The sequence below is a fragment of the Polypterus senegalus genome, chromosome 2, assembly GCF_016835505.1.
Source record: "Polypterus senegalus isolate Bchr_013 chromosome 2, ASM1683550v1, whole genome shotgun sequence".
Classification (NCBI taxonomy): domain Eukaryota; kingdom Metazoa; phylum Chordata; class Cladistia; order Polypteriformes; family Polypteridae; genus Polypterus; species Polypterus senegalus.
Window position 1 is genome coordinate 69,628,284 of NC_053155.1, and position 26,243 is coordinate 69,654,526.

The 26,243-nt window shown below is 36.8% G+C and overlaps 1 protein-coding gene across 9 annotated transcripts in view; it reads right to left on the reverse strand.

Annotated features, from left to right (window-relative positions):
• Window positions 1-958: 958 nt before the first annotated feature.
• cracdla (cracd like a) overlaps window positions 959-26,243 on the reverse strand; it is a 163,704-nt gene continuing 138,419 nt past the window's right edge. For 6 of the 9 annotated variants that reach the window (XM_039743918.1, XM_039743916.1, XM_039743917.1 and 3 more), the window contains exons 7-12: window positions 26,146-26,214; window positions 22,782-23,015; window positions 17,966-19,508; window positions 8,963-9,126; window positions 7,056-7,206; window positions 959-2,371 (exon numbers count right to left, since the gene is read on the reverse strand). In XM_039743918.1, the coding sequence (XP_039599852.1) occupies window positions 2,229-2,371; window positions 7,056-7,206; window positions 8,963-9,126; window positions 17,966-19,508; window positions 22,782-23,015; window positions 26,146-26,214 (2,304 nt within the window). In that variant the 3' untranslated portion in view covers window positions 959-2,228. The remainder of the gene's footprint in view (window positions 2,372-7,055; window positions 7,207-8,962; window positions 9,127-17,965; window positions 19,509-22,781; window positions 23,016-26,145; window positions 26,215-26,243) is intronic. The other 3 variants (XM_039743924.1, XM_039743923.1, XM_039743922.1) reach the window with 2 other exon arrangements.

A 26,243-nucleotide genomic window follows, 5' to 3' on the forward strand; every position in this document is an offset into this window, starting at 1 on the left:
TTCCCCACTTCTACATGGGATGTTAATACCTTTCATTAATCTGTGGGAAAAAAAGGATTATCGATGTCACTTTAGATATAAGAAAACAAAATACTGTCTTTTTAACTTACATATGGGTCGACTCCACCAACTTACAACAGTCCTAATAAGTACAAATAATGTTTGCGTGCTACAAACCTACTTTAATATTTTGGCATGTAACATCTGATTATACTTTAAAACACCAACAGACATCTCCAGAAATGTTTCTCAGAAAAACAATTTGCTAATCCATGCTCTGCTTAAGACAAGTTTTCTACATCAAACATTATTAACATTAAGATATCTGCTGACCATGAATTCTGCTTGTCATGAAAAATAATTTATTCTATTTAATATGTAAGCTAATTAAAATGAGACTTGTATGTCCAATGACATTTGTAAACTTTCAAATGGTGTGAAAGCATTTGCAATAAACAGTGCCGGGGTTTGCTGGCACACGTCAGGAGATTCTACCCAGAGCTCTAAGCTCCAGCCGGGTATCTCTGGTACACTTGCTCTGAGGCTTGACTTAAAACCGCCTCAAGACAGAGTTTAAAGCCATGCCAAGCTCAAACCTTACTGGATTTGGAGTTGATGCAATGGCCCAACTGTCAGAAAGAAGACAGAGAGGTAAATGGGTTTGTGCTTTAAAGTGGGCAAGTCACCTCATCTGGTAGAAAAAGATCAACACCCGTGTACTTAGACCTACAAAGTTTGTGGGCTTGTTGTTTTTCATTTTAATTTTAGTCAAAGGTATTCTCTTTCAATGTACATCATGTCCTTTTGTTTGATTATTTAGTTCAGCTACTATTTCCACTATATTTTAACCTTCTTGATATCATTCTGGGTAGGAGCGAACTCTCTTCCTACAACTCCATATATGTAGTGAAAAATCAGATTTCACTTAAAATTTTAAAAATGAAGAAAGAGAAAAAGATTCAAAACATAGAGATTTACTTCCATGAAGCAGGCAGAAAAGACACAGAGCTGCATTGTTGACCATGAAAACACAAATGAGAACATAAGCCATGAAAATCCCTTTTGTTAATTACATCTTCAGACCTTTAGACTTTACAGAGGGACAGTTTTGTTATAAGTAATATGCATATCTGATTAAAACAGTTAATAGTATTTTCAACCAAAATAACTTACATATGTTAACAAAATGTGGTTACATCCCAAAACAGAAAGTTAGAATGAATTACATTTTTAAGATATCCAACAGCCCTTTAAAATGATTACTCTACAGATAATTACACACACATATATACATTAGTATGTGTTTATGTGTGCGTGTGTATGCGCGTGTGACACACTCACAAACACACACGCACACATACACACCCATATACACACACACACACACACACACAATGCATATATATAATGTGTCAATGCCTAAAAGGGTTGAAAAGATTTGTGAGGCAAAAAGAATAATGTACAAAAATAAGGATTTGTTGAAAAATCTACAACATTTGCTTTTCTTTGTTTTCTGTTAAACAAAAAGTTAGACAACAATGCTGCCTTAAAAGTAAAGCTCAGTTTGCAAATGAAAGTGCTACATCTCGATATATTCAAGCACCTGTAGATATTCAGCCTGCCACTGTGGACTATCAACTACAAGGTTTGTTGTAAGGCCAGCCGTATGGATAAGCTTGTGCTTGACATTTGAATAAAACAGCTCTTTTGTCTGTCAGCTACATTTGTAAAGTGCCACTTGAATCTGTTATGGAAGGTGTCTGATGCACACTATTTTTCTCCTTCATCCTATGTGCAAATTCTTAATTCCAAGTCTATCATCCATTTTGTTACCGCTGTTTTTGTTCTAAGAAACTGGATGATTAGATCTTTGTGAAATTAATAGCAGAGAGAAGAGTATTTTTACAGAAAGAATGGGACTGTACCCACTTTAGAACAGCTAAAATACAAAATAAAGATCAAGTATAACATAATTAAACTAATATTTAGATTTGTTTAAAATTATATCTCCTTAACTGAGAATCTTGTGCAACATTAGTTGTTTATCCAATTATGATGAAGAAGATGAAAACAAACAAGGCAGCTTTGAGGCCGTCATCTAGTCAATAATTAACTTATTACACTGTAGAAAGTTCAGTTCTATGCTGCATGTTCTGGTTTTATGAAACAAAAATCTGTACACAATCTGTTCACAGTGACAGGGATGTAAATCGAGCAGGACATGCCGCTTAATCCATGGACTTGTCACTCCAGGCTTGCGATTTTTTCTTAGCTAGCTCCATCCAAGATGGCTGTGCAGGTTTGCAGGCAGGTTGTTGATGGCCCTTCTCTTGCTTTTCTGGACTCATTTGATGACATGGTATGGGTGATCCTTTTACAAAAACATAAGGGGAAAAAAAATCAGTTTATGGGTCAAGACTGAAAAACAACTAGAATATGTATTCAAAGAAAAAGTACTTTTTATTGTCAATAATGTTTCACCTTTGCTTCCTTCTGTATCCTGCTCAGATATTAAACTGCTAGTTGTTTCTGGACTACAAAGAAAACCTCAACTAAATGCTCAATTTGGATGATTCCCAGATGATCGGAGATCCTTAATATTGATGCCTTTGATGTGTGAAAATGCTTGCATGGTCTTTCTCAAACAGTTTCTCAGCAAGTATTTCTGTCCCACTCTCACTGACAAGTTAGACCAAATGTAATGGAAAGAAGTCTTCCCCAGTCATAACATCTACAACCTGCTTAGGATTCCCAAGTTTAGAGTTCCAGCTTTTCTGGTTAAATTATAGTTAATTGTTGCACATGGCGATGTCCACATTTTACTCATAATGATGTGGAAGTACTTAATGTATAGGTTAGCCCAAGTCATTTTAGGCCTGTAGATATCTTGTACTTGACGGTTTAGGCTATGAGCTGCCTACTATTGAATGACAAGAAACACATGCACTTAAGATATGCTAAATAATGGAAACTATTCAAAACTAAACTATAAGAGTGTTTTTATTCTAAACAACAACAGCCAAGAGGTGACTCTTTCAAACTTATGAAGAATTTTTTCAACAGGCACTTAGAACAGTAGAAAAATGAAATCATGCAGTAGATATTTTTATTAAGCTTGGAAAAACTGTTGATGCTGGTTCTGCAGCAAAGATAACAAGTGAATTATTGGTATCAAATGTATTGTACAAAATTGGCTTTCAAGATGATTAATGGCATGTATTTCTTGTAGAGCTGATTTATAGTCTTTATCCTAACTGCTATTTGAAAGATCCTTTTCCTTTGTGCAATCTCAGTTTATCTCAAGGTGTAATCTTTTGGAATCACTAATTTTATTTGGAAATGCTACCTGTATCTTTATCACAGCTAAAAGTGTACTTTGTACAGCTGATGATAGTAAAGTGAGTTTAGGACAGTTGGTCAAAGTTCTTTTAGCAAAGTCTCTGACTTGCATACACTAAATGTAAACATTTGAGGAAATGTTACACCCAAAACCAGGTGTTTTTCAAAGGAAGAAAACTATTAAAATGTGTGTCTTGGATTTACAATAACCCACAGTCAGCTAAAGCTCTATTTAAAGTAGCAACCGATTGTTCACTAAGCAGTATTATCCTGTCTGTTATTTTCAACTATTTTGCTAGCACACTATCTTGTTTGGTTAACTGGAAAAAATCCAAATAATCAGACTGGAACACAATGGCAACATTATGTCTTATTTTTATTTATGTGAGAAAAAAAAGATTAACTTTTACAAGGAATAGTTTTAAAGTTTTCTTTTATAATTTGACAGTTATTCATTGTGGTTTCCTGAATTAATAGAACATGCTAAATTACTGTTCCTGTTTTGGACATTTTAATATTAATGAATGACAGAGTTGTTTTTTTGTCTTCTGGTCGGTGCTGCCATAATAGGATTCAGCACCCTACAGTGCTGAAAGCAGGTTTGAGAATGTGACGTTATTTTACATCATAATAAAGCATTATCTCTGTTTGCTTTGTTTTAAAGTTGTTAAGTACACACAGAAGTGTCTGAGGGTTATTGTGGGCATGAGTAAACCAGGAGAAGATCAAACTAAGAGACATGGATAGGCCTACACTGAAAGGTTCAAAATACCAAAAGAGCACAATATAACAAAGTAATCAGAAATGAAAGAGCAAATGAACTCAAAAATAAAAAGCAGAAGGAGAATTTTACCAAAAAACACAGAATTCTACAACTAGGCATACTTGGAAATAAACTAAATACCACTAAGAATTTTGAACAGTGTTGCTCTCACTGAGGGATAAAGCATGGACGACTTTATATAGTCTCATTTTGTGACATCATCAGTATGAAGATTGCAGTCATGTGATGAGATTCTGGGTGACATTGTGTAAATGAACAAAATATGATGATAAAGAAAAACAATTTTGTAATTTTAAAACCAAATGTTAAACCAATGACAGAAATGTATTATTCATGCACAAAAACGCCAAAATAGACACATATATACATATAAATAGGCTTAATATTACAGAAGGCAAAAAAATAACTATTAAAAAAAGAACAAAATTAAACAAATATTGCACACAACAGGAAAATACACTCCATCAGTGGCCATGGTCTCATCCTCTACACCAGGGGTGCCTAATACGTCGATTGTTATCGACCGGTAGATCGCGATGCATTCAGAAAAAAATTTTTTAAATGTTAGTCTATCCTATATCCTCCATATGGCATTTGCCACTTGATTGACATACATGGCGGCCAGTCTGATATCTCTTTTCTTTTAACACACTGGTCATCCCGCACACACGATCAAAAGTGCAAGCTACTGCAAAACTCCGGCTGTGATCTAGTTAGCCTTCCAATTTATATCGTCTAAAGAAGGGATTTAACAAAAAAAAATTGTTTGGGGAGGGTATGGGCTGGATGTGGAACTGGAAGAGGATTTGTTTTCTCACAATGTCACAATCGAAGTACGTTTGTCTGATCTGTCATCTATCATTGCTATTCCAAAGAAGGGAAATGTGGAAAGGCCCTTTTGAACTGTTCATAAAAACTACGAAACTGACTTCCTTCTGAAAAGCAATCAGAGAAAGAGAAAGGAGAGGGAACTAAAATCGCAGTTAAATCGGACAGCCGTCATTTTTCACTCGGCTGAATTCAAAAGCAAAGGCAGACACACCAAAGCATCGTTCCGGGTGAGTCACTCGATCATTAAGCATAAGAAGTCCATCCAAGATGGAGAGATGATAAAATAGGCCTTCGTTGAGGCAGATGGCTAGGGAGAAACTCTTGCTGAGATTTCGAGACCCCTGGCCGGAGAAAAAGGAGTTTCTCCTTGTCATTAAACATGCAGAATACAAGCAACTTAATAAGGATCAATGGCTGCTAGACTTGGCATTTTTTTCCAATCTGGCCAACATGTTGAATGAGCTTAATTTACAGCTGCAAGGAAAAGAGAAAACCATGGTCAACATGATTAGCTTAGTTAATGCTTTCAAACAAAAAATGTAACATCTGTCCTCAAAGCTGCAGCGCCTTGATTTGGGGAACACTCCCTACAGATTTTATTTTTTCTCCAGCCGTCTGGAGTTTTTTTGTTTTTTCTGTCCCCCCTGGCCATTGAACCTTACTCTTATTCGATGTTAATTAATGTTGATTTATTTTGTTTTATAATTGTGTCTTTCATTTTTCTATTCTTTAATATGTAAAGCACTTTGAGCTACTGTTTGTATGAAAATGTGCTATATAAATAAATGTTGTTGTTATCCAAAACCTCGCATCAGAGCAGGAGACCCAGTGGAAGGCGTGTTTATATATTCCAACGCTGACTTTATATAATCAGTCTTTGACTTTATATATTCCGCCGCTGACTTTATATAATCAGGTTTTGGTGTTATATATTCCAAAGACTGACTTTATATATTCCGAAAATCATTCTATTTGCCTGTTTGGCACCCCATATAAAGTATACTCAGTACTGTATATATATCTATCTCTCTCTCTCTCTATATATATATATATATATCTATCTCTCTCTCTCTCTCTATATATATATATATATATATATATATCTCTCTCTCTCTATATATATATATATACAGTATCTATCTATCTATCTATATCTATATCTATCTATATATATATATATAGCATTTTTAATGTAGGTAGATCATTTCGACGTGGTCATTTTAAAACTAGCTTGCAAGCTGAAAAAGTCTGGGCACCCCTGCTCTACACGATTCACACAATCAATTAAAGAGGGAATTGAAGTTTTAGGTAATATCATAAATGATTAGCACAGCTGAGCAGTGGTTAGTGCTGCTGCCTCATAGCTCAAGTGGGCTGAGGGATTCATAATACAAAACCTATTGAGGCCAAGTTAAGAATTATAATCCTGTAACTATTTTGTAAAACACAGAATGTTGGAGTATTTTGTGCAAGTCTGGTAACAATCTTATAAGAAGATAAGATGTAAGATGAGAACAGTAACTGACTGCACCCCTTTATTAACATGTATATATCCCTCAGATGGGCTGGGGACTGAACCTTTTTAGTTCTTAAGAGAGTAGAAATAAACAAAACGTGGTTCTAATCTGGGTGTTCAAATTTCTGAAATGTATCAATGAAGCTGATGCATCAGGAAGAATGTTCAGGAACGTCTTCACACAAAAGATCATTGGAATTCTACATTAAACTACTTTTGCTTTGAGTTATTTAGTTAGTGTGTAGACCCTGATGACTCTTGGAAAATTTCAGATTAGATATCGGAAAATCAAACAAGCCTGGCAGATTGTAACTTATTTGACACACAACATTTATCTACAGTTTTCCTGATTTTGTATTACAGCAGTCTTACAATTACAAAGGTGTACAACAGACTGAAAATATTTCTGCCGAAAAATATAAATTCCATCCATCCACCCATTTTCTGAAGTCACTCGGTCCAATTGTGGATTATACAGTAAAATGAAAAATAATTCAAGTGGATTCATTACTTCCCCACCCCCACTGGATTTATTGCTATCCATGAAAGTGTGGTTGACATGACATCCTTCACAATATGCCATACCTGCAGTGTGGGGCACAGGAGATTTAGATGAAAAAGGTTTCTGCTCAGGCTTGATGTCATTTTGATCTTGCTTGTTCCCCTGGACAGTACTATGTATGGTTGGAGGAGTTCTGCTGATCCATACATCCGATGCGGGCTTTGCCGTTTCCTGCTGAAAAGCAAATTAATACCTAGGTCAAAGTATAGCAGGATAAATAGTTAACAGTTAAGACATTACTTACATGTAGAGTTTTATTAATTTTTGCATAAGGGTTGGCAACAGAACCCATGGGTTAAAAAATTCTGGAGACAACAATCACGTTCGTTTATGGCACTAGCAGTGATACCATGAATGTGAAATGGCGATATAAACTCAACACTGTTTGGGTCTCAATCCCAAAAGCTTCATGTTAATTAACCACTAGAAAAAGAAATGTCCTGTAACTTTCCACATTTTTTCACATAATTAATTATGTTTTTGTTACTGAAACTCAGTCTGTTATGCTCACAGCCCTGGTAAAATGTTAACCACTTACAGTTCACCACTTTCACTTTAATGATGTGTGTGAAGACATACACCTCTTGGATGAAGGTGTCAAGTAGCCCTTAACCATACCTCCTGACAAAGTATCTTCGCAATGCTTAGCTCTTCTAATTTCTACTATCCTACTAAATCTACAGCTGTACGGTTGTTCTTTCTTATCTTATACTATTTTTGTTCTCTTCTTACTTACTCCCCTGAAGAGATCTATTAGATTATTACTTATTTTTTGTTCTAAAATGATGCTACTTTTTTGTGAGTTTTCTCTTAAATTTGTCTCATTCTACCTTAATTATTCAAACATGTAAAATTCAGTCTCATTTAATGATATTGTTTGTGATTTTTCATTCATTTATGTTAGGTAGAATGCCCAGTGGGATCTGGGCAGTCTCGTGGCCTCGGAACCCCTGCACATTTTGTACCATACCATAATAAAAATCTAAAGTATCTTAACCAAATGCATTTCCCACTAAAATTTAAAGAATTGCATATAACCCAAAGAAGCAATGGGTAGCAAGGAATGTATGGTTTAGCTTAATTTCAAGTTTTGTTTGAAATATGTGCATTGTAATTTTAGTTAACATCTGTAATCTTGGCAACAATAACATTTTCAAAAAAGTCAAAAGCAAAGGGTATTAAATAACAGCATAAACCAATATCACATACAACATTGCACTTAAATGTGTTCTATTCATTGCAATATGTAGGTAGCTGGAGCTGCAATATGTACAGCTGGAGAGCCCAGCTATTCATACTGTTTGAAGGTTAAAGCAGACTTTGAACCATCTAAAATGGGTTTTGATGCTGCAGTGTTGTGTTCCGGACCATGGAAGTGGCTGCATCTGTATTGCTGTTCAGAGGACTAAGACAAATTGACAGTGTTTTGTGAAAGCAAACAAGCTAGAAGTAGAGTTTTACCATTACAGAAAATGTTGCCTTTTTTCTATCAATATGATATATTCTTGTAAGGTAAAAAATAACACTTTAGTGATCTTTTTAGTGCTTTTTACCTGGAGTCATTGCAATAGGATGGGACATTTTACTATATGGGTGATTAAAAAAGTAAAGCCCCACATCTCCAGTGTGTATTAAGATAGATAGATAGATAGATAGATAGATAGATAGATAGATAGATAGATAGATAGATAGATAGATAGATACTTTATTAATCCCAAGGGGAATAATTAATTTGTAAGAACTAATATTATTCATGGTTCTCCATCCAACATTCTTTTAACTGAAAATCAAAGGGTCAATAATTACGCTCACCATAATGTGATGTTTTATACTTGAGAATATAAAATTTCCTTTGATCCAAAATAAAACACTGCAAAGTTAAAAAAAACTGAGTTACTGAATGTATTACTACTGAAATTATTATTTTTACCTTTAAGTCACTTTTCTTCATTTTATCCATTTTATTATCTGGCAGCGTGTCTTTCTCATGAAATCCCCTTTGCTTCATCTTGGCCATATTAATCCATTCTGGCTCTAACAAAACATCTGACTCCTTACTCATTTCAGGCAAACTCTTTGACGGTGTCCCCTTTTCTGCAATATAAAATTTTATATATAATTTATTAATCAAAATGGAACTGTATGCTTACGTAAATGTAAATAATCTCAAACAGAAAAGTAAAATATGACCAATTTATACTTTTGATTTCTTTAAAGTAAAGTGATTTCTTTAACTTATCTTTTCTGGACTGAATGAAAAATCACAAACAATATCTTTAAATGAGACTGAATTTTACATGTTTGAATACTTGAGGTAGAATGAGACAAATTTAAGAGAAAACTCACAAAAAAGTAAAATAATTTTAGAACAAAAATAAGCAATAATCTGATAGATCTCCTCAGGGGAAAAAGAGAATAAAAATAGTATAAGATATACAAGAACAACTGTTAAAAGTCAATTTAGTTTTGTCAAAAGGAAAGGGAAGAATATAAAAGACTTAATAATGAAAAAGTCCATGCTAAAATATTCTTTCAGTAATGTAGTAGCAGGCACTTTCCTGAATGATGTGGCAGGTGTTACTGGTAAGGAAACTGCCATTATTCTTGATTCTTATCTTTCCTACATTTTCACCAATGAAGAGATCAATAACATTAAACTTGCTAACAAGAATAATCAAGTTGTACAAAATAGCTTGGAGATTACAGTTAATAATGTGCTCTAAACATTAGAAGACTCAAGAAGACCAGCAGCATTTATCTCAGCATATTTGACATGCTAAGCATGCATTTACTGTAAGGTTAGTCCATCTCATATCTCCTTTTGGGCAGCTTGGTCAGCTAGATGTTATGTAGTTTCGCTGAAGCCAGACATATAATATAAACATCTGGACACAACCATGAATGAATTTTCCTTAAAACTTGGTTTAACTGTTACATTGAGTGTCATATTTCTAACCAATCCAATGCCTCATGAAGGTGGTGCTCAAATTAGAGAAGGTAATTTCAAACTGCAAACAGCAGCGGTGCTCTTCTTAACTTGTTCTGACAAAGAGCAGTTGAAAAGTCTCCTAAAAGTCCTATTAAACATACAGGGGACACATTGCACAAGTTAAAAATAAATACAACCTGTTACAAGAAAAATACCTTTCTGTAGTATCAAACTATACATTGGCATTCAAAGACATCAGTGGACTACTAGTAAAGGTTAATGATAAATTGTCAGAAATACTGTGTGTGCTCTCTGTTGTTCACCATTACAACAATCGTGTAGTAGTTGATGTGAGTTTAAAAGAATTGGCAGCTATGCTTATGAAAATATGAACTACAGAATATGTACTTGAAGAAATGGGTGTGTCACACCCTGTCAAAAGGACTACCGTTAAGAGAACTGATAACGAAGAGTCACAGGTGATACAGATTTCAGTACTCGAAACACCCAAATAAACAAATCTGCCTAATGACCTCAGTAAAGCACGCACAAGACTATACAGGACCCACCTTCTGACTGCACATCCAATTGAGTAACTAAAGGAAGTTCACATCACTGTCTATTCGGAAATGCAAACTTCACATGCCAGAATACAGTTGCAACATTTTAACACATTGTATATACAGTAGCTATCTAGACCAAAATGCTTACCTACATTCTGTTTGCTGTTGTTATGCCACATAATGATGAACTAGTCAAAATGACAGAAAGATATCACAGCCAACAGAAACAGCTCTCAAATTCGTGTTGCCTGTGCAGTGCCAAATTTCACTGTGACTCACTTCAAGTGTGGATTGTCCCTAGACATGTGTTCTTGTTTGAGAATCATATCTGGCCCTGCAAAACTAGATGTTGGGTGTGTCTGGGTCAATGGAAAGAAAGGTGGTGAAGAATAAGTGAGGCTGAAGGCTATAGAAAAAATCAGAACTACCAAAATACATTCTCAGCCTTGCATGGAGGCTTCTAACACCTGTTTAACTTCTCTGGTGTTTACATTTTAGCAGTGATCACCAACAAATTTGAGACACCTAACAATACTTACTTTGTTTGTGGCTATCATGCTTATATCTGGCTCTGTTTGGACTCATGTGAAGTGTGTTACTTGGCCTATGTGCAACCTGATGTGACTGTTCATTCAGGCCACACTCCACCTCTTACTCAAGTTTGATGTGTCCTAATCCCAGTTTCACAAGTGATCTCTGTCAGTTGTGGCCTGCAGTATGGAACATTCTTTTTGCCTAGCATTTCTGAGACCATAGCAGAAGCAAGTAAAAATGAATGGGCTGATGCACTGCACAGTAATCTGAACTATGAGGCCTTTCAAGAACTCTTGGCCGAGACTCTTGCCACCAAAACTGTTACTTTGCAAAACTGCATGGCCTGAAATACGCTCTTGGCAGCCATGTTGCTCCTACGTTTTAGATACTTTCCATAACATCTCTAACCTGGCCTTCATGGAGGGTCACTAGATCATAGATGGTGTGTCACTTGCTCACAGATTACTGTAACAAATGCCTCCTTATCTTCCCTCAGAGCCCTTGCAGCCATCCTTCTCAGTTCCTAGAACAGATCGGAGTTGCTATCAAGCCATGCGCAGTGACTCATCTCGATAATATCCAGGGTGCCTCATGAGATGAAACACCTCCTTCTGGGAACACTGGTAACGCCAACACAACCCTCAGCAACCTTCAGGGTCTTGTCATAGAATGTCTCCCACATCACCTTAGGATCAGCAGTCGCACCCAAGTCTGTAAGTTCTTCACACAAACTGTGTGCAAACTCATTAGAAACAGCCTAATCTAGAAGTATGGCCAGGACCAGCCTCATTTTCCTAGTAGGTAGTAGCCTACTGGATCCAAGATGGATCTTCAGAGTATTAGCAACAAGTCCGTGGTCAGAATTCACCAACTGGGCACTTCTGTAGACCCTGCAGTTTTGTAAGAGCCTCCAGCGTCTGCCCACGAGGATGCGATTGATCTTCTACACAGCACCACCAGTATTGGAGTAAAAGTCCAACGATGCAGCTCAGGGCACTGGAACCAGGATCCAGCGATCAGTAGCCACTGACCTTTTGCAAAGTCAAGGAACATGCTGCCACTTTCACCATGGTCACTAAACCCTTGGGGATCAATGCAATCCTTATAGCTAGCCCTGTTAATTCCAGTGGTTGCATTGAAGGCATGACCAGAGGAGTGTCACATCATGTGCACCTGTGAAACACTGAGTGAAGTTGCAAATAAAATGCCTCCCTCACCGAGACATTACTCACCGTGGTCAAAGCATACACTGAGATAACAGACAAGGCACCCAGAGAGTGCCTTAATCCGAGTACCATAATACGCTAATTGAAATTGGACACCATCGGAAGGAGCCAATCTGCCACAGCAACAGTTTCTCCCCGAGTATGACAGCCATCAGAGCGACCAGACCAATAAAAGGTGTACCCACCTAAAGAGATCCGGCCAATCTCAGGTCTGCGCACCTCAGAGAGTGCCACCACTGAAATGCAGTTTACGAAATTCCTCTGACAGCAGAGGAAGATGATCATCATACCAGAGAGACAAGACGTTCCACGCATCTACCCAGATGGGCTGCCTCAAATTGGGATTCAAGTGCCGTCATACTGTGGGCGACGCCTCAGCACCACACTAGTTTCGATCCACAATGATCTCATTGGCTTTCCAATGGTTTTGACCCTCCCGGGGTGTGAGGTTCCCGAGGAGCTTTCTTCCATCCCCTTCATAATGCGATCAGCCTTCCTATGGGCAGCTGCAGCAGAGCTACTCCCGCGGAGATCAGAAAAGGAATCCTGTCTGTTGTCTCAGAGCTGCAGAAGATTTTTTTTATGTTGCCAATCCTGCCACTAACCTCCATGATTTCTTTGCAAGTTGGAGGACTGCTAGCAGGGCCGGATGCAGTTTAACAACATACCCAGGACAGGCCTTCATGCAGCTGATCCAGTTTCTACCCCTGATTGGACATCAGGACTGAATGTTGACTGGTTTACTGATTCCCTTTCTTTTTGTCCAGCTTGGCTAAAAGCAGTATTTGTTGTTTCAATAGCTATTGTTATTATTATCTTGTTATGTTACTGTATTTTTTAAATGTGCTATGCAAGCTATCTTGCCTTCTATCATAATGTAATGGTAAATACATCTAGTCCCTCTTCTAATTTTGGTTATGTTACCTTATCACTAGAACTTCTTTATGCTAATGCAGATTACTTGTTTGTTGTTCTAGAGAGCAAAAATGGGGGAACTGTGAAATGTAATTTTTACTATGAGTAAGCATTTTATCCAAGCTTTGATCTGTGATAGAGTCTTGTTCAGTTCTCAGCTCAGCTAGCATGTACAGTACATTGTTACAACTGATAAATTCTGGGTCCAGCAGGAAACAAAAACAAGTTGGAACAAGACCCGGGACTTTTACAAGGCTAAGTTCTACCCCTAAAGTACCCCTATGACTACATCTGGATGTGCTTGGACTTTTAACAGACTTCCTAAGGCCACATCTTGATGTTGGGTACAGAGTAGAAAGGCTGGTGTGGTTTAAGAGTTTGGAAACTAAGGAGTGTAGTGTTCTGGTTATCGATGGGGGCAAATGCACCAACAACCCGACAGGTAGTACCTGTATTAGGTAGCATTATTTTATGTGTATGACTTCAGCCCTGGGAGGAATAGGCTTTTATTGTTTCTATAACTCCTTTGGTATTACTTACCCCTTTGTGTATTTATTTCCTTAAGTTTATAAATCACCTTTTTCATTACATGGGCTTTAGTAGTATTATTCTATGTTTAAGGTCTACTTGAGAGTTTCTCCTTTTGGTCTCAAGAGTCACTACTAAGTGATTTGCTATGGAATAAATAATTTTGCAAATACCAATGGGTGTTAAAGTGAAAAAATAACATCTTAGGGGGGTTGATTCTAAGAGTGATAAATCTCCAGTAGGTAAAACGACTTGGTCATTGATAAAAGACAGTAACACAACCAAATTGTATTCCTGGATGCAGGACTGTTTTTCTATGAAATGTAAGCACAGTCTTCATCAGGCCAATTCAAATGTGTTTCCTAATGTACTGAAAAAGAAAACAAAAGACTATGTCTTTACACTGCGGGTGCCTCTGTTTTTCACTGCCTATTTTACATCATACAAATTTTGCCATTAAATAAATGCTTAGCAAGGCCATCAACCTGCAATTGCTTCATACTGGGTATGACGGTAATCTGCATCCAGCCCTGCAAGCAGGTCCTCCAATTTACAGGGATAACGTGGGCGTTGGTGGCAGGATTGGCACTCCAGCCACTGTAAAAAACCTCACACCGTTCAGTGTGGTGCTGAGGTGTCACCCATTGCATGGTTTGCACTTGGATCCCAATATGGGTGGTTCATCGTGTGGTGGGTGCAGCAACGCGCTGTAATCAGATTAAGCTTTTTAAGATGTACAGAGTGTGTGGGCAGAGATTTGAACCCTGGAATCAATAACTGCAAGGTAGCATAGATAAAAAGTCAATAAACAGTTAAAATAAAGTTGTTGCCCTGACAGCATCATCTGTTTAAAGGCAGTTTGTTTTACTTGTGATACTTTAATAACTGATTTGTTTTATATATTTATTTTTATAATTATTTAAGCATGGCTTGGTGGTGGAGGGGCTAGCACTCCCTGGCTCATGAAGATTAAGTCCCGAGTCTGAGGCCTGCGTCTCGGCTGTTGTGTGCCAGGTGTGCGTGTTCTGCTGGTGGCTGTTTCTATGGGTATTGGCTGTTCTAAATATACTGCTATGTTGTGTATGAGAATTTTATTGCTCTATTATTACAGTATGTAATTACATTGTATTATGTTGTGCTATCAATAATTCTTGCCAAAAATATATTTGGCTTTTTGTTTATCCATTTTAATTTGCAATTTGTAAATTGTCTGATAAAATATACAACACTTCAACAAAAATTATTATTAAATGTGATTTTTTTTATTTCTAGATATTCTGATTCAGATATATGTGCACTGCTGATTGATAATTATATTTTGCAGAAATAGTATATATTTATTAATGATTTTATATACAAAGTCTAGTATTATTCCATTTTCTGCTATAGAATTCTGACACACTATAACAATTCTACATTTTCCTTTTGTTTCTGCAAGACTTTTGATAGCCAAAAATTGTAAATAAATTTCCCTTTAATTATTTTCCTGTGAGCGGAGACTTTTCATATTAAACATTGCAGTGTTGGTTTTGAATGAGAAGTAAATTCCTATTTAAAAAGTGTAGGCACAATACCTTGAGCAAACATGAAACAGTGCCTGCTCTGTAAATGCCAAGTAGATATTAAGAGACTTAATCAGGACAGACTGTTCAAGAAATGGGTTTATGACAAATTCACATGGTCTGGATTCTGTCTGATAGTAGCTGCTGTCCTGTCTATGTTATGTTCAGTTTAACATTCAAGTCTTAGTAGATGCCTGTAGCAAAAATAGCATGCAAGCCAGGAATGCATTAGTATTATTTCTGTGACGTTTTGCCCTAACTGACATTTACTCTAGGCGCTGATATCTTGTGGCAGCAGATACAGTACAATGCTGGGCAATCATGAAACCAGCATGTAGTGGCTTCAATGGAGTGTTCGATATTGGCACAGTTCTACTATTAAGGAAGTTATTATGCACTGTGATACTTCAAGCTTAGACCAAACTAAGTGGAAACTTGAGATGAGACTAGACAGTTGAGCAAGGAAAAGAAAGTAAAATTCTTTCAGAATTAGTGTTGAATACTGATTTGCTCTGACTGTGTGTTTCGTTTGTCCTTGTAGCACGGTGATACTTAATTGAAAAGGTTACTTGGTGTGAGTCCTGTTAATATGGTGAAGAAAAACTTCAGATATCTATCCTTCCTCTGTACTCCTGCGTTCATATCAATTCATGCCGAAGTGTGACTAAATACAGTGTATCTTCATAAAGTGGTGTGTGCCACATTGGACATAAATTTATAAGTGAAATCAGACCATGATTTTAATTATTTAGAACAGGTCTCGGCAAACATCTAGCAGAGTGAAAGCATGTAAATGTGTTCCTGAACATGGTGATCTGTTCCAATCAATATTAAAGTTAACCTATTATAATGTCTGTCTGGTGTAAACTGCCTTATGTCTTGTTTAACAGCAGCAGTCCAGTTTCTAGGGAACTGCAGCTTTGTATAAATATCAGTGATAAGGCCCTGTTGAACTGGCAGAGCAGCTTTGCAGAGTCACATTGATTTTATTTCTGTTGAGTCAAATTCTTTTGGCTTCATTGCCTGCTCTTTGCCTGTTTTTCTGTGTGGCAGCTGAACACAACAAACTAGTAACTGTCATGTCCTGTTTATCTGGACAACATACCAGTCCCAATTTTTTGTGGCTGTCTTGTTACTATCTTATCTGTGCCATCTCTACACAGATCTGAAATTGTATCAGTCTGCTTGTCTGTACAACAAAATTGTCCTACCTAGGCATTTGTAGCCTTGTGGTTTTCCTGCTTGTCTGCTGATCCCCAGGGTGAAATCTTTCATTTGTTGCAGATAGCAGTAGCACTCAGATAGCCACACAAAAAATTATTTTCACCCTGTTCATCCTATTAAAACATTTTGGTTTCCTCAGACTGAAATGGCTAGATATTTTAATTGTTATAAGGATTTTTTGGCAATGACTCCTGACTGTGATTCTTCCATGTGTCTTGAGGGTGGCTGATGGACAAAAAATCCAAAAAATACACAAAAGCACAAAAACAAAAAAAACAAAAAAAATCACTACAACTCACTGGACCCACCAACAGCATTCAATGAACCTTAAGGGACTGCAGCCTTTTGATGGTGAAGGGCAGGAGGCCCCGCCTCTTGGGGAACAACCCAACAAGATGCATTAAAGGACACAAAACCCAGAAAATACACAAAAGCACAAAAAAATCATTACAACTCACTGGACCCACCAAGAGTATTCAATGAACCGTAAGGGACTGCAGCCTCTTGATGGTGACAGGCTGCAGGCCCTGCCTCTTGGGGAACCACCCACAAGATACACAAAACATAGCAGAAGATATATAGACTAGTTGAAAATAAATGATCAACAATATTAATATATACAAAAAAATCAAAAATGAACAGAGAACACATAAGAAGGAATCTGAATCCCAGCCGGGGGAATCCTGGTTGAAAATGTACCAATTTATACCTTGGTACTGGTGATACCATCATGTGATGGTGAATAAAATGGTGTTGTGAAAATGAAGAAAACAAGATATTAAAAAATTAAACAAGGTCAAAATGAAACCAAAACTTATAACTAATAATAGAATCAAATTTTACATAATAAAAATTTATTGGAGATTCCTCACAAGAACACCATAAAAGCTTGAAAAATAATATTTAAAAGAAACTATCACAACAGAGGGCCTACAGTTCCCTTATGGTTATCTACATTGTAGGCCAAGTCAGAGGTGCTGGTGTTTTGAACTGTTCTGAAATGTAATGAAAAGGAAAGAGGTTCTTGTTTTACCTGGATATTTCCCACATCTGCATTGAGGCGTTTCTCAATGTGAGATCCAAAAGTCAAACTGTTCCATATTATATATCCGTCCATGTTCTAAATCTGTTGATTCCAATTTAGACTCTTGAGGTACAAGTTTCCTTAAAAGTATTTCTCCTTGGTATGACAAAAATGATCTTCTACTTCTTATCTAATGAAGCTCTATAGCAACTGCCTGTATTAGTAAATAAGCTAAAGCTTACACGTTTTTTATAATTTAGTTACTATGAAAAATATACCACTTCTTCTACTTCTTCTTCTATATAAGTCAAAATTATTGTAACAACAACAATGCACCATCACAATGCACTTCTTCCACCTAAATATTTCACTGCTTTTTAACTGGAACGCAAGAAAAATTAACCTTCAACACATGAAAATCTTCTTACCAGTACTTTTTGGATATGTGGTCACTTTTTCCCAATTTTTCCTCTCATTTTTCGGGGTAGAATTTGTTGATTCAATGTTTTCTAATGGAGGTTTCCTAGGAAGAGGTGGTTTAGCATGCAGTTGCTCAGATGGTTTGACTTTTATTCTCGCGGCGTCCTTCTGGGGACTTCCTTTAGCCTCAAGTGAATCTTCCTTCCCTTCTTTCCCTATAATATTGTCTTCTTTGTCTACCATTGTGCAAACTTCTGCGCTATAGCGTTTCACTTTAAATTCAGAACGAGCTTCTCCTCTGTATCTCAAAGACAAGGAAGTTGATCGCAGTTTAATCCCAAAGGGTGATTTCTCTTCCTCCTCTCCCTCATAAGGTATAGTACCACCGCTTTCTGTTGTGATGCCAGATGGCTTTGCAACAGGTGACATGGACAAGTTTGGCAGCTGTCTGTCCTGTGTGACTTCTGCTGCTGTGAGGTTCTGTTCTGCTTCTTTCGTACAGGTTTTTATCTCTGAATCAAGCACAGACACCTCTTTCTCCCTTTTTGACTCTTCTTTTTTACGAATGGAATATTGCCCACTATGAAAGGTTGTCTTGACAAAACCAATTTTATCTATTTTGCGCTCTAAACTTTCCACCGCAGTAAAACTGCAAGCCCTAGGCCGATCCCAAGCAGATGATATAGAAAAGCATCTGAATGAACCACCATTCTTTTTTTCAAAGGGTGACTGGGGTGACTGTTTTGCTTTCTCAGTATTTATATCTCTGGGTAATGACATGGTGTTATTTCTTGCAGACAGAATTTGCTCGAAATTCTTTTTTGAATTGTCTGAAAGAACATTAGCATGGTCTTTCTCAGGATAGGGCTGATTTGAACCTTTTGAAGAGATTTTCAAAGGCAAACTGTTTATTGTCCTTGAAACAGTTGAGGGCAGCTCCTTGGAGTCAGAAGTGGATTGTGTTGTCCTGCCTTGATCAAGTGCATTTCTAGCCATGTTGTTTGTCTTAGATGATGCATCTCTTGCAACAGATTTAAGGGGACTGCTGCTACTTTCTGCTGTATTTGCTACCATAGTGGCTTGTGCATCTGATTTCAGAAGTTCTTCAAGTAAACCCTTTCGTAGGCCTGTAACTTTTAAAGGTGACATTTCAAGTTTGGTCAAGCTTGCTTCTGATTTGTGTGCCTCAGCTGTACGATTTAAGTCTGAAGTTGAACAGGATTCCTGATAATCGGAACATAAGGCATTATTAGGTATTGAGTCCTTTCTCTTTAAAAGTTGAGATGACTGATTAAACACAAATGCTGCACTGGTCTTCACATCCCAGTCTTCCACTTGTTCAGTTGACTTCTCTGTCAATGTGTCTGATACCTGCTCAAAAGGTGACCACTTGGGGATCAAGGCTGTGAGGCTCTCCGTCCTGGGGACCTGGCAGGAGTAGGAATTGCATCTGACTATTTCTTGTGAAATTTCTTTTTCATCATCCTCTTCCTTTTCTAGAAGGTTTAAGTCTAGTTCATTCAAACTTTCTGAACGAGGTCTATGTGGGTTCTAAAGAGCAAAATAGAAAACAAATATAAATCATCCAGAAGGTGCGTTTCTACCTTCTTTTATTCTAGTATTGCAAATAATCATTACTGAATAATCATTATCAAAATCTAAATAAAGAATATTATCTAAATCTGAAAAAATACAAAATTTACTTTTCAAATATAAAATGTGACGTACTATATTAAGTTAAACGACCTCTACTGCTGGCAAGGCCAACAGGAAGTTTCTGACACATGACATCACCAGGTCAAAAGTAGAAACATCAGTATTGAACACTTCTTGCTTGTTGGAGGCTGCAGATACAGTTTGTAAGGGATGGTTAGTGGAGTTTTCCTTTTCCAAGTTAACATTTATCTGCATGAGTTTACTATTGATGAAGAACTTTGGTTTAGTGTTTAGGGTTAGATGTCACAGTTTTGGTATGTCACCATTTTTTTCGTATCGAACTTAGCCTGGCTTTTGACTATGTTTCATCCCCTCGTCTTTCATTCAAAATAATACAGTATCGGTCTTTACCCTTGGGTGGCAGGGCAACACTTGCTTGGAATGCAGTGGAAAAGAAGTGCCATTTGAAATTTCTGCATGCTTACCTCTGTGTTTTAGTTAACACTAATCCTGTAGTTCACCATTTATTAAAGTGTTGGGACCAATGTAGGACACATTTTAAGAAAGAGAAGCGTTTATCTGTCACCCCTTTACTGATAATCACCTATTTTAGCCTTCTTTAACCCATGAAGTATTCAATCTATGAAAGATGCTCAACATTGCAAGTTTTAGAGATCCTTATATTGATAATGTATTTGCATCTTTTGAAGAATTAAGCTACAAATTCAAGCTTCCAGATACAAATGTTTTCTCTTTATGTACAAATTAGACACTTACACAAATTTCCTGCATTTTTCACTAATTTGTATTTCTGAAGCATACTGGCTAGTGTAGATGAAGACTCAAGTAGCATCTCCAAAATATACAGTATAAAAAATGTGAAGGAATTTAACTTTTACTACTGTTAGGAATGATTGTAAAGGGCGCGGCACATAGGTACAGTGGTAGAGAGCATTCAGCTGAAAGTACAATGCATAGAATTTAGTGATGAGGAATAAGGAACGTGTGTTTTGAACTTCACAAACAGAGAAGAAGCTCATCTGCCTAATGTCTCATATTTTATGTACTAAAACAGAAAGGAAAAAATAAAAAAGGGTAGACTGTAGCTGAATGCATCATAGCTATTAAGCCTTTGTATTGTGCTGGTACAGCAAGCACCCACTCCTTCAGGCAGCACAGGAGCTGTGAAGCTCACAAACAGAAGAGAAGCTCATCTGCCTGATGCCTTGTATTTTACATACCATAACAGAATAGGCAAAAATCAATAAAGGCCAGAGACTGCTGCTGAACTTGTTGCAATTGCTAACCCTTCGTGCAGTGCCACTCTGTCAGATAGAGGCAAACACGACTGTAATAGAAGATTGGTGCTCAGTTGGTAAATATGGATAATTTGACATGGTGCAGCAACAAGATCCGTGACTGTGATCAGCAAATCTGACCTACCCCACTACAAAAAGTCGTGAAATGTGACAATTGCTTAAATCTATTACATTATTTCAAATTGAAAACAATCAAGATTCCAGGAGTATCTCTTCAAAACTTTTTCAGAACTTATTTATATTTAATTAAAAAAGAAAACATGCTCTGTGAATGTACTCTACTGGCTGTTTCTTTCTATTCAATAGACTATTTTAGATGGGACTCTTTATTTACATTGCTCTCATTGTTGGGTGGGGGAAAAACACAGAGTTAGTTTTTTTTTTTTGAAGTATATCTTACTCTTATTTATTTGATTGAGATGTGTTTTGTTATAATGTTTTGTGTCCAAACAACAACATTTTAAAATGCTGATGTTGTGTATATTAATATATCAATCACAGTAGTTTTTGACCAAGTAGAGAAGTTCAGCTACTTTAGTGATATGTTGAATGCAGGTGGACATTAGATAGGGGCACAACAGTATAAGCCAGGTGAGAGAGATGAATGAAAGAAATCCCAAAGGCTGCCCTCCCATTCTGACTTCTAAGGGAATCTCTCTGAAATTGAAGGGTATAGTTCATGAAAACTGTGTGAGAAGTAGCATGCATTGTGGAAGTGAGACATGGCCAAGCAGAAAATGAAGCAGACTTGAAAAGAATATATATAAGAATGATCAGGTGAAGGTGTGGAGTGCCACAGTGAAAGTAAGATGAATGCAGAGTTAATGAAAAAGACTTGGTGTGGAGGTGAAGAAACAGACTAATGTGGTTTGAGGATGTACAGAAGATGTCTGGATGAAGACGTACACCAAGATGGAGGTGGAGAGGATGAGGTCCAGAGGAAGGCCTGAAAAAGAAGTGGCTGAACATGGTTTCAGAAAATATCTAAAGAATGGATCTCATCCCAAAAGATGGCCCAGGACTGTGGAGAACAGAGGGAAGAAGATTTTCAGTTAACCTGGGTGAACTTGGAAAATGGCCGTTACATTGGTGGTGAGGACAGGTTAATGCAAATGCTTGTATGTAAATACACTGTTATTATCTGCCAATTCAATCAATTTAGGGGATCATATAGGGTAAAAGTGTTTTTAGTTGCCCTGGTTCTTCACAATTGTTCCTTCTTGTAATGATACATCTTTCATTTCTATTTTTCGTTTGCCTTTCACCATTTTTTAATTTTTGAAAATCAATTCTACTGCCTTCATGCTTGTTACCACACCCTCTTTATAAAATGTATTACATTCCACAAATTCCATCAATTTCCTGCATATTCCTTTTATCGTGGATCAATGTTTGTTATGTTTGGTTTCAAAAGTTATTTTTCATTTCTGTGTACTATTATTATCCGACATCATGTGTTGTGCAAAAACAAATGTTGAGCTGATTCTTTTTCTGTACAACCCTTACTTAAAATACGTTTGGTCTCTTGGTAATTTTATTCTATACTTGGCTTTACAAGTTAATAATGCAAATCAATGTCTAAATAAATATTTAAAAAATGTTCCACAGAAATTTGTTTCCATATTTTCTGGTACTATACAACTGTAATATTTGATTTTTAATAAACATAGTTCTTCCTCAGTAAACCTAATGATCTCCCTCTTTTTCCCTGTTCTACTTTCTTATTCCTCTCCCTTTGACTTTTTTTTAATATAGGAATGCTTCTTAGAAGCCTATTTAGAAAGGAACATTGTGTTTAATCTTTATACAGTAGTTGTTACTGTACAGATTTTCAGAATTATGGACTTACAGTTGGTAGCCTCCTTCCCTTAGCAGCAGCTCGCTGATTTCTTGGCTTTACTGAAAGTCGGTGCCTAGCCGCAGAGTTATCTAAACATGCAGAAGACTGAGGAGGGGAACTGAAGTCCACAGCTGGTGAGGTATATCTGTCAGAGGTCTGATGGGAAGGGGAGACAGGAGTGGAAGGCCTGGAGTGTGACTTGCTGATTGGAGAGAGGGGTCTCGATGAAGGCTGAGAAGAGAGCTGAAAAGTGAAAAAAAAAGCAACAGAAACAATAACATATGACTACCATCACTAACTATAGTGAACCTACTGCTGGAGAGAAGGAGTGGACAAAAATGTTTAACATTTTCTTAAAATAATAGTTGGGTAAAATAATAAACTGCAAGTGGGTATGTGGCCTATTCAAGGTGCGATAAACATATAAGTCTGTTCACTAGTTTCTTAATTATATTATATTTTTTCAAAGGTTTCAGAAATTAAATAACATAAATCACAGGCTGTTAAACTTCATTTTTTAAATGTATTTCCTTGTAACAGATAAAGTCCTGCACTTAATGATGTGGTGTATTTGATTTAATGTCTCATTTCTGTATTTAACAAAGGCAGTAAAAGAAAACCACTTTATTATTCACATGTAAATTAGATGGCACTGCTCACAAGGAATTATCAAGCTGTATGACTCGAGGATCCTGGAAGGCAAGGTTTTCTAATTCCAATCCACATTAGTTTTGTTAACTAGGGAAAAAAAGAGTTTACATCATGGTATATTGTGGAAGGTGTTACATGTGTATGGGGTTCCAGTGTCAGTGATGTGGCATTAAGTCCCTGTATATGTGGAGTATGCTACGTGTTACTTCAAGACCATTGAATGTGGGCATTGGGTGCATATTGCCTCCTCTCCTGTCCATGATTTTCATAGGCAGGATATAAAGGTGAACATTCAGTAGGTTTGGAGGGTAACTACTTTGGCAACAGGATGGGCATCATCAACTGTGATCACTGGTGCATAATGGAATGGTTCACAGCATAGTTTGATACAGTTGGGATAAGAATTGGCACAAGTCATTCCTAACAAATCTAGAGAAAAAAAAAACAATTCATCTTTATGCCAAAAAAACGATGCCTACAGTTTCTATCTATATCACTGGTTATATTTTATTCACTCTGAATGATACAATTTCAAGATGTTCTTAAGGTGTTTAAAACATGCATGTGTGATTTTCAGTCCTCACTTTCAGTCTAGCAAGAGACATACTGTAAGGCTATAGAGTACTCTTGAATTACAAAGTCACTGCTTAAGTCCATTATAAGACACCTTTTTCCTTCAATTTCTGCTCTAAAATCAAAATAAAATACTGACCCAGTTGCTGTCATAGATCATGAAGCCCTTTTACTAGATGAAGCAAAGCAAGTTTTCTTAAATTCTTGAAATTTCAGTATATACATTGGTCAGGTACTGTTTCAAATTCTGGGTTTTCCTTTTCCAGCATTTGCAAAGGACTCTACCGAATAACTATGATGGAAATTTAATGCTATTTCTATTTGCTCCAGGATATCGATAATTTTCAGTTTCTTTCTATGGGCAACAGTTTCAAAATTCATAAGTTTATCTTACATGACCCAATAAGCATTTTCTAACGTACCAACTCACTTTCACTTTAGTTGTAGTTTACGATATTTTCTATGCAATGTTTTTTACACCTTAGTGCTGGGTGTTAATCTTGCATATTTTATGTTCCACATGGGCACTCATCTCTTAACTTCATCTATAAACCATTGAAGATTATCATTCTCTATGTTGAGGTTAAGTGCACAGGGATGTTAACCCAGCCCAGACCTCACCCAGAGTGTGACACATGCTGCTTGGACCTCTTCTGCTACTTTAGTACAAAGTTAGCCTCATTGAAGTCTTTATCTGCTCACTCAGTTTTACAGTTGAATTTCTCATTCTTCATTTTGGTTCTAATGCTTAAAATGAAATTATTCTTAGTGTGTGGGATATGTAAAAGAAATAAAATAACTAATGTTGTCGGGGAGTGGTTGTCTGAAGCCTCCATTCTCGACATCTGGACAATTTTACATATTACCTATTTAATTTTTCTCATTTCTCAGGTGTAACAGTCCAAAAGTTAGGCTCTCCTGAACAGTGGTTGGAAAGAAAGTAGGTTAAAGAAAGTAGGTTATAGAAGAGACATAATAATAATAATACATTTTTTTATATAGTGCCTTTCCCATGTTCATGGTGCTTGACATAAGCTAACATATTAAGCATCACACATATCACTTATTTATACTGGCCTGTAAATATGACAGCACTGTTCTTTAAGTTGCAATGTAATTTCCCAAGATATTTAATCTGTTGTCCAGAGACTCACAATCTGCCCATCAATCAGGTAGGACTGCTCCTTGGACAAGGTAGCAGTTCTCCACAGAAAATATATACTTAATGTGTGCTTCTCCCATTTTCTCTAAGAACATCTGTCATTTTTATTCCATAGATTTAAGTAAAGTGTTTAAAAGTTTAGAACAAAAATGGAGTCCTACTTTGACTGCAGTGTGCCCCACAGTTGTTGCAGATTTGCTGCTGATGGTTTTGTTTGCAGACGAGCTTCTGCTATGCTATCCGTCAAATGCTTAATAGGACAGAAAACTGGTAAACAGTAAAGTCACTGAATTCAGTTCAACCTGTTGTCACATTCCTGTAATCATTCTTGTTCTTGTAGAACTGAGCATTAGCCTGCTGAAAAGGTTAGGTTGGAGGTGGCTAAATTCATGCTATGAAGGGATGCAACCTATTAGCACCAAACATTCAGATAACGGATGGCATTTGGAAACTTCTCTCCATATATCTTGGGAACCAATACATTCCATGAAAACACACCTTACTTTGCTGCCACCAACCTGCACTTTGACATCTGGCTTGATGAGCCTTTGTTCTTCCAAGGTGTTCACCAAATCCTGGTCCACCAATCAGTTTGAATCAGCAGAAACCAGAATTCATTGGACCAGACAGTGTTTTTCCCAGTACTCCAACATTTGTGTTCCCTATTCCAGTGTTATCTCACAGACTTGTTTGTCACTGGAGGGAGTTGTCAGCTGGCATTTTTATTTGCATTTTACACACTGCAAATGTTCACATTATAATAGAGGTTCATAATGGCTGCCACAGTCCGCATTCAGCAATATTACACACTGGCAAATGCCATAACAAAAAATGGGAATGATATTAAATGTGATTTTAATGAAAGAAGCCAAGAAGTATTAAATATATTTTCTCAGTTACGATGAAAACTCACCTGGCGTTTGCAACACAAGGCATGCAGCACACACAGAATCATTTTAAAGATGCAAAGGATGTTATTAGAATTACCTGTTCATCATCTTCACTGCCTGTTCCAGCTAAACTCAAAGAGCTAAGATGCCTGCATGTGTCAGTGAACTGTGGAATGGAATTAGGAACACATTCAG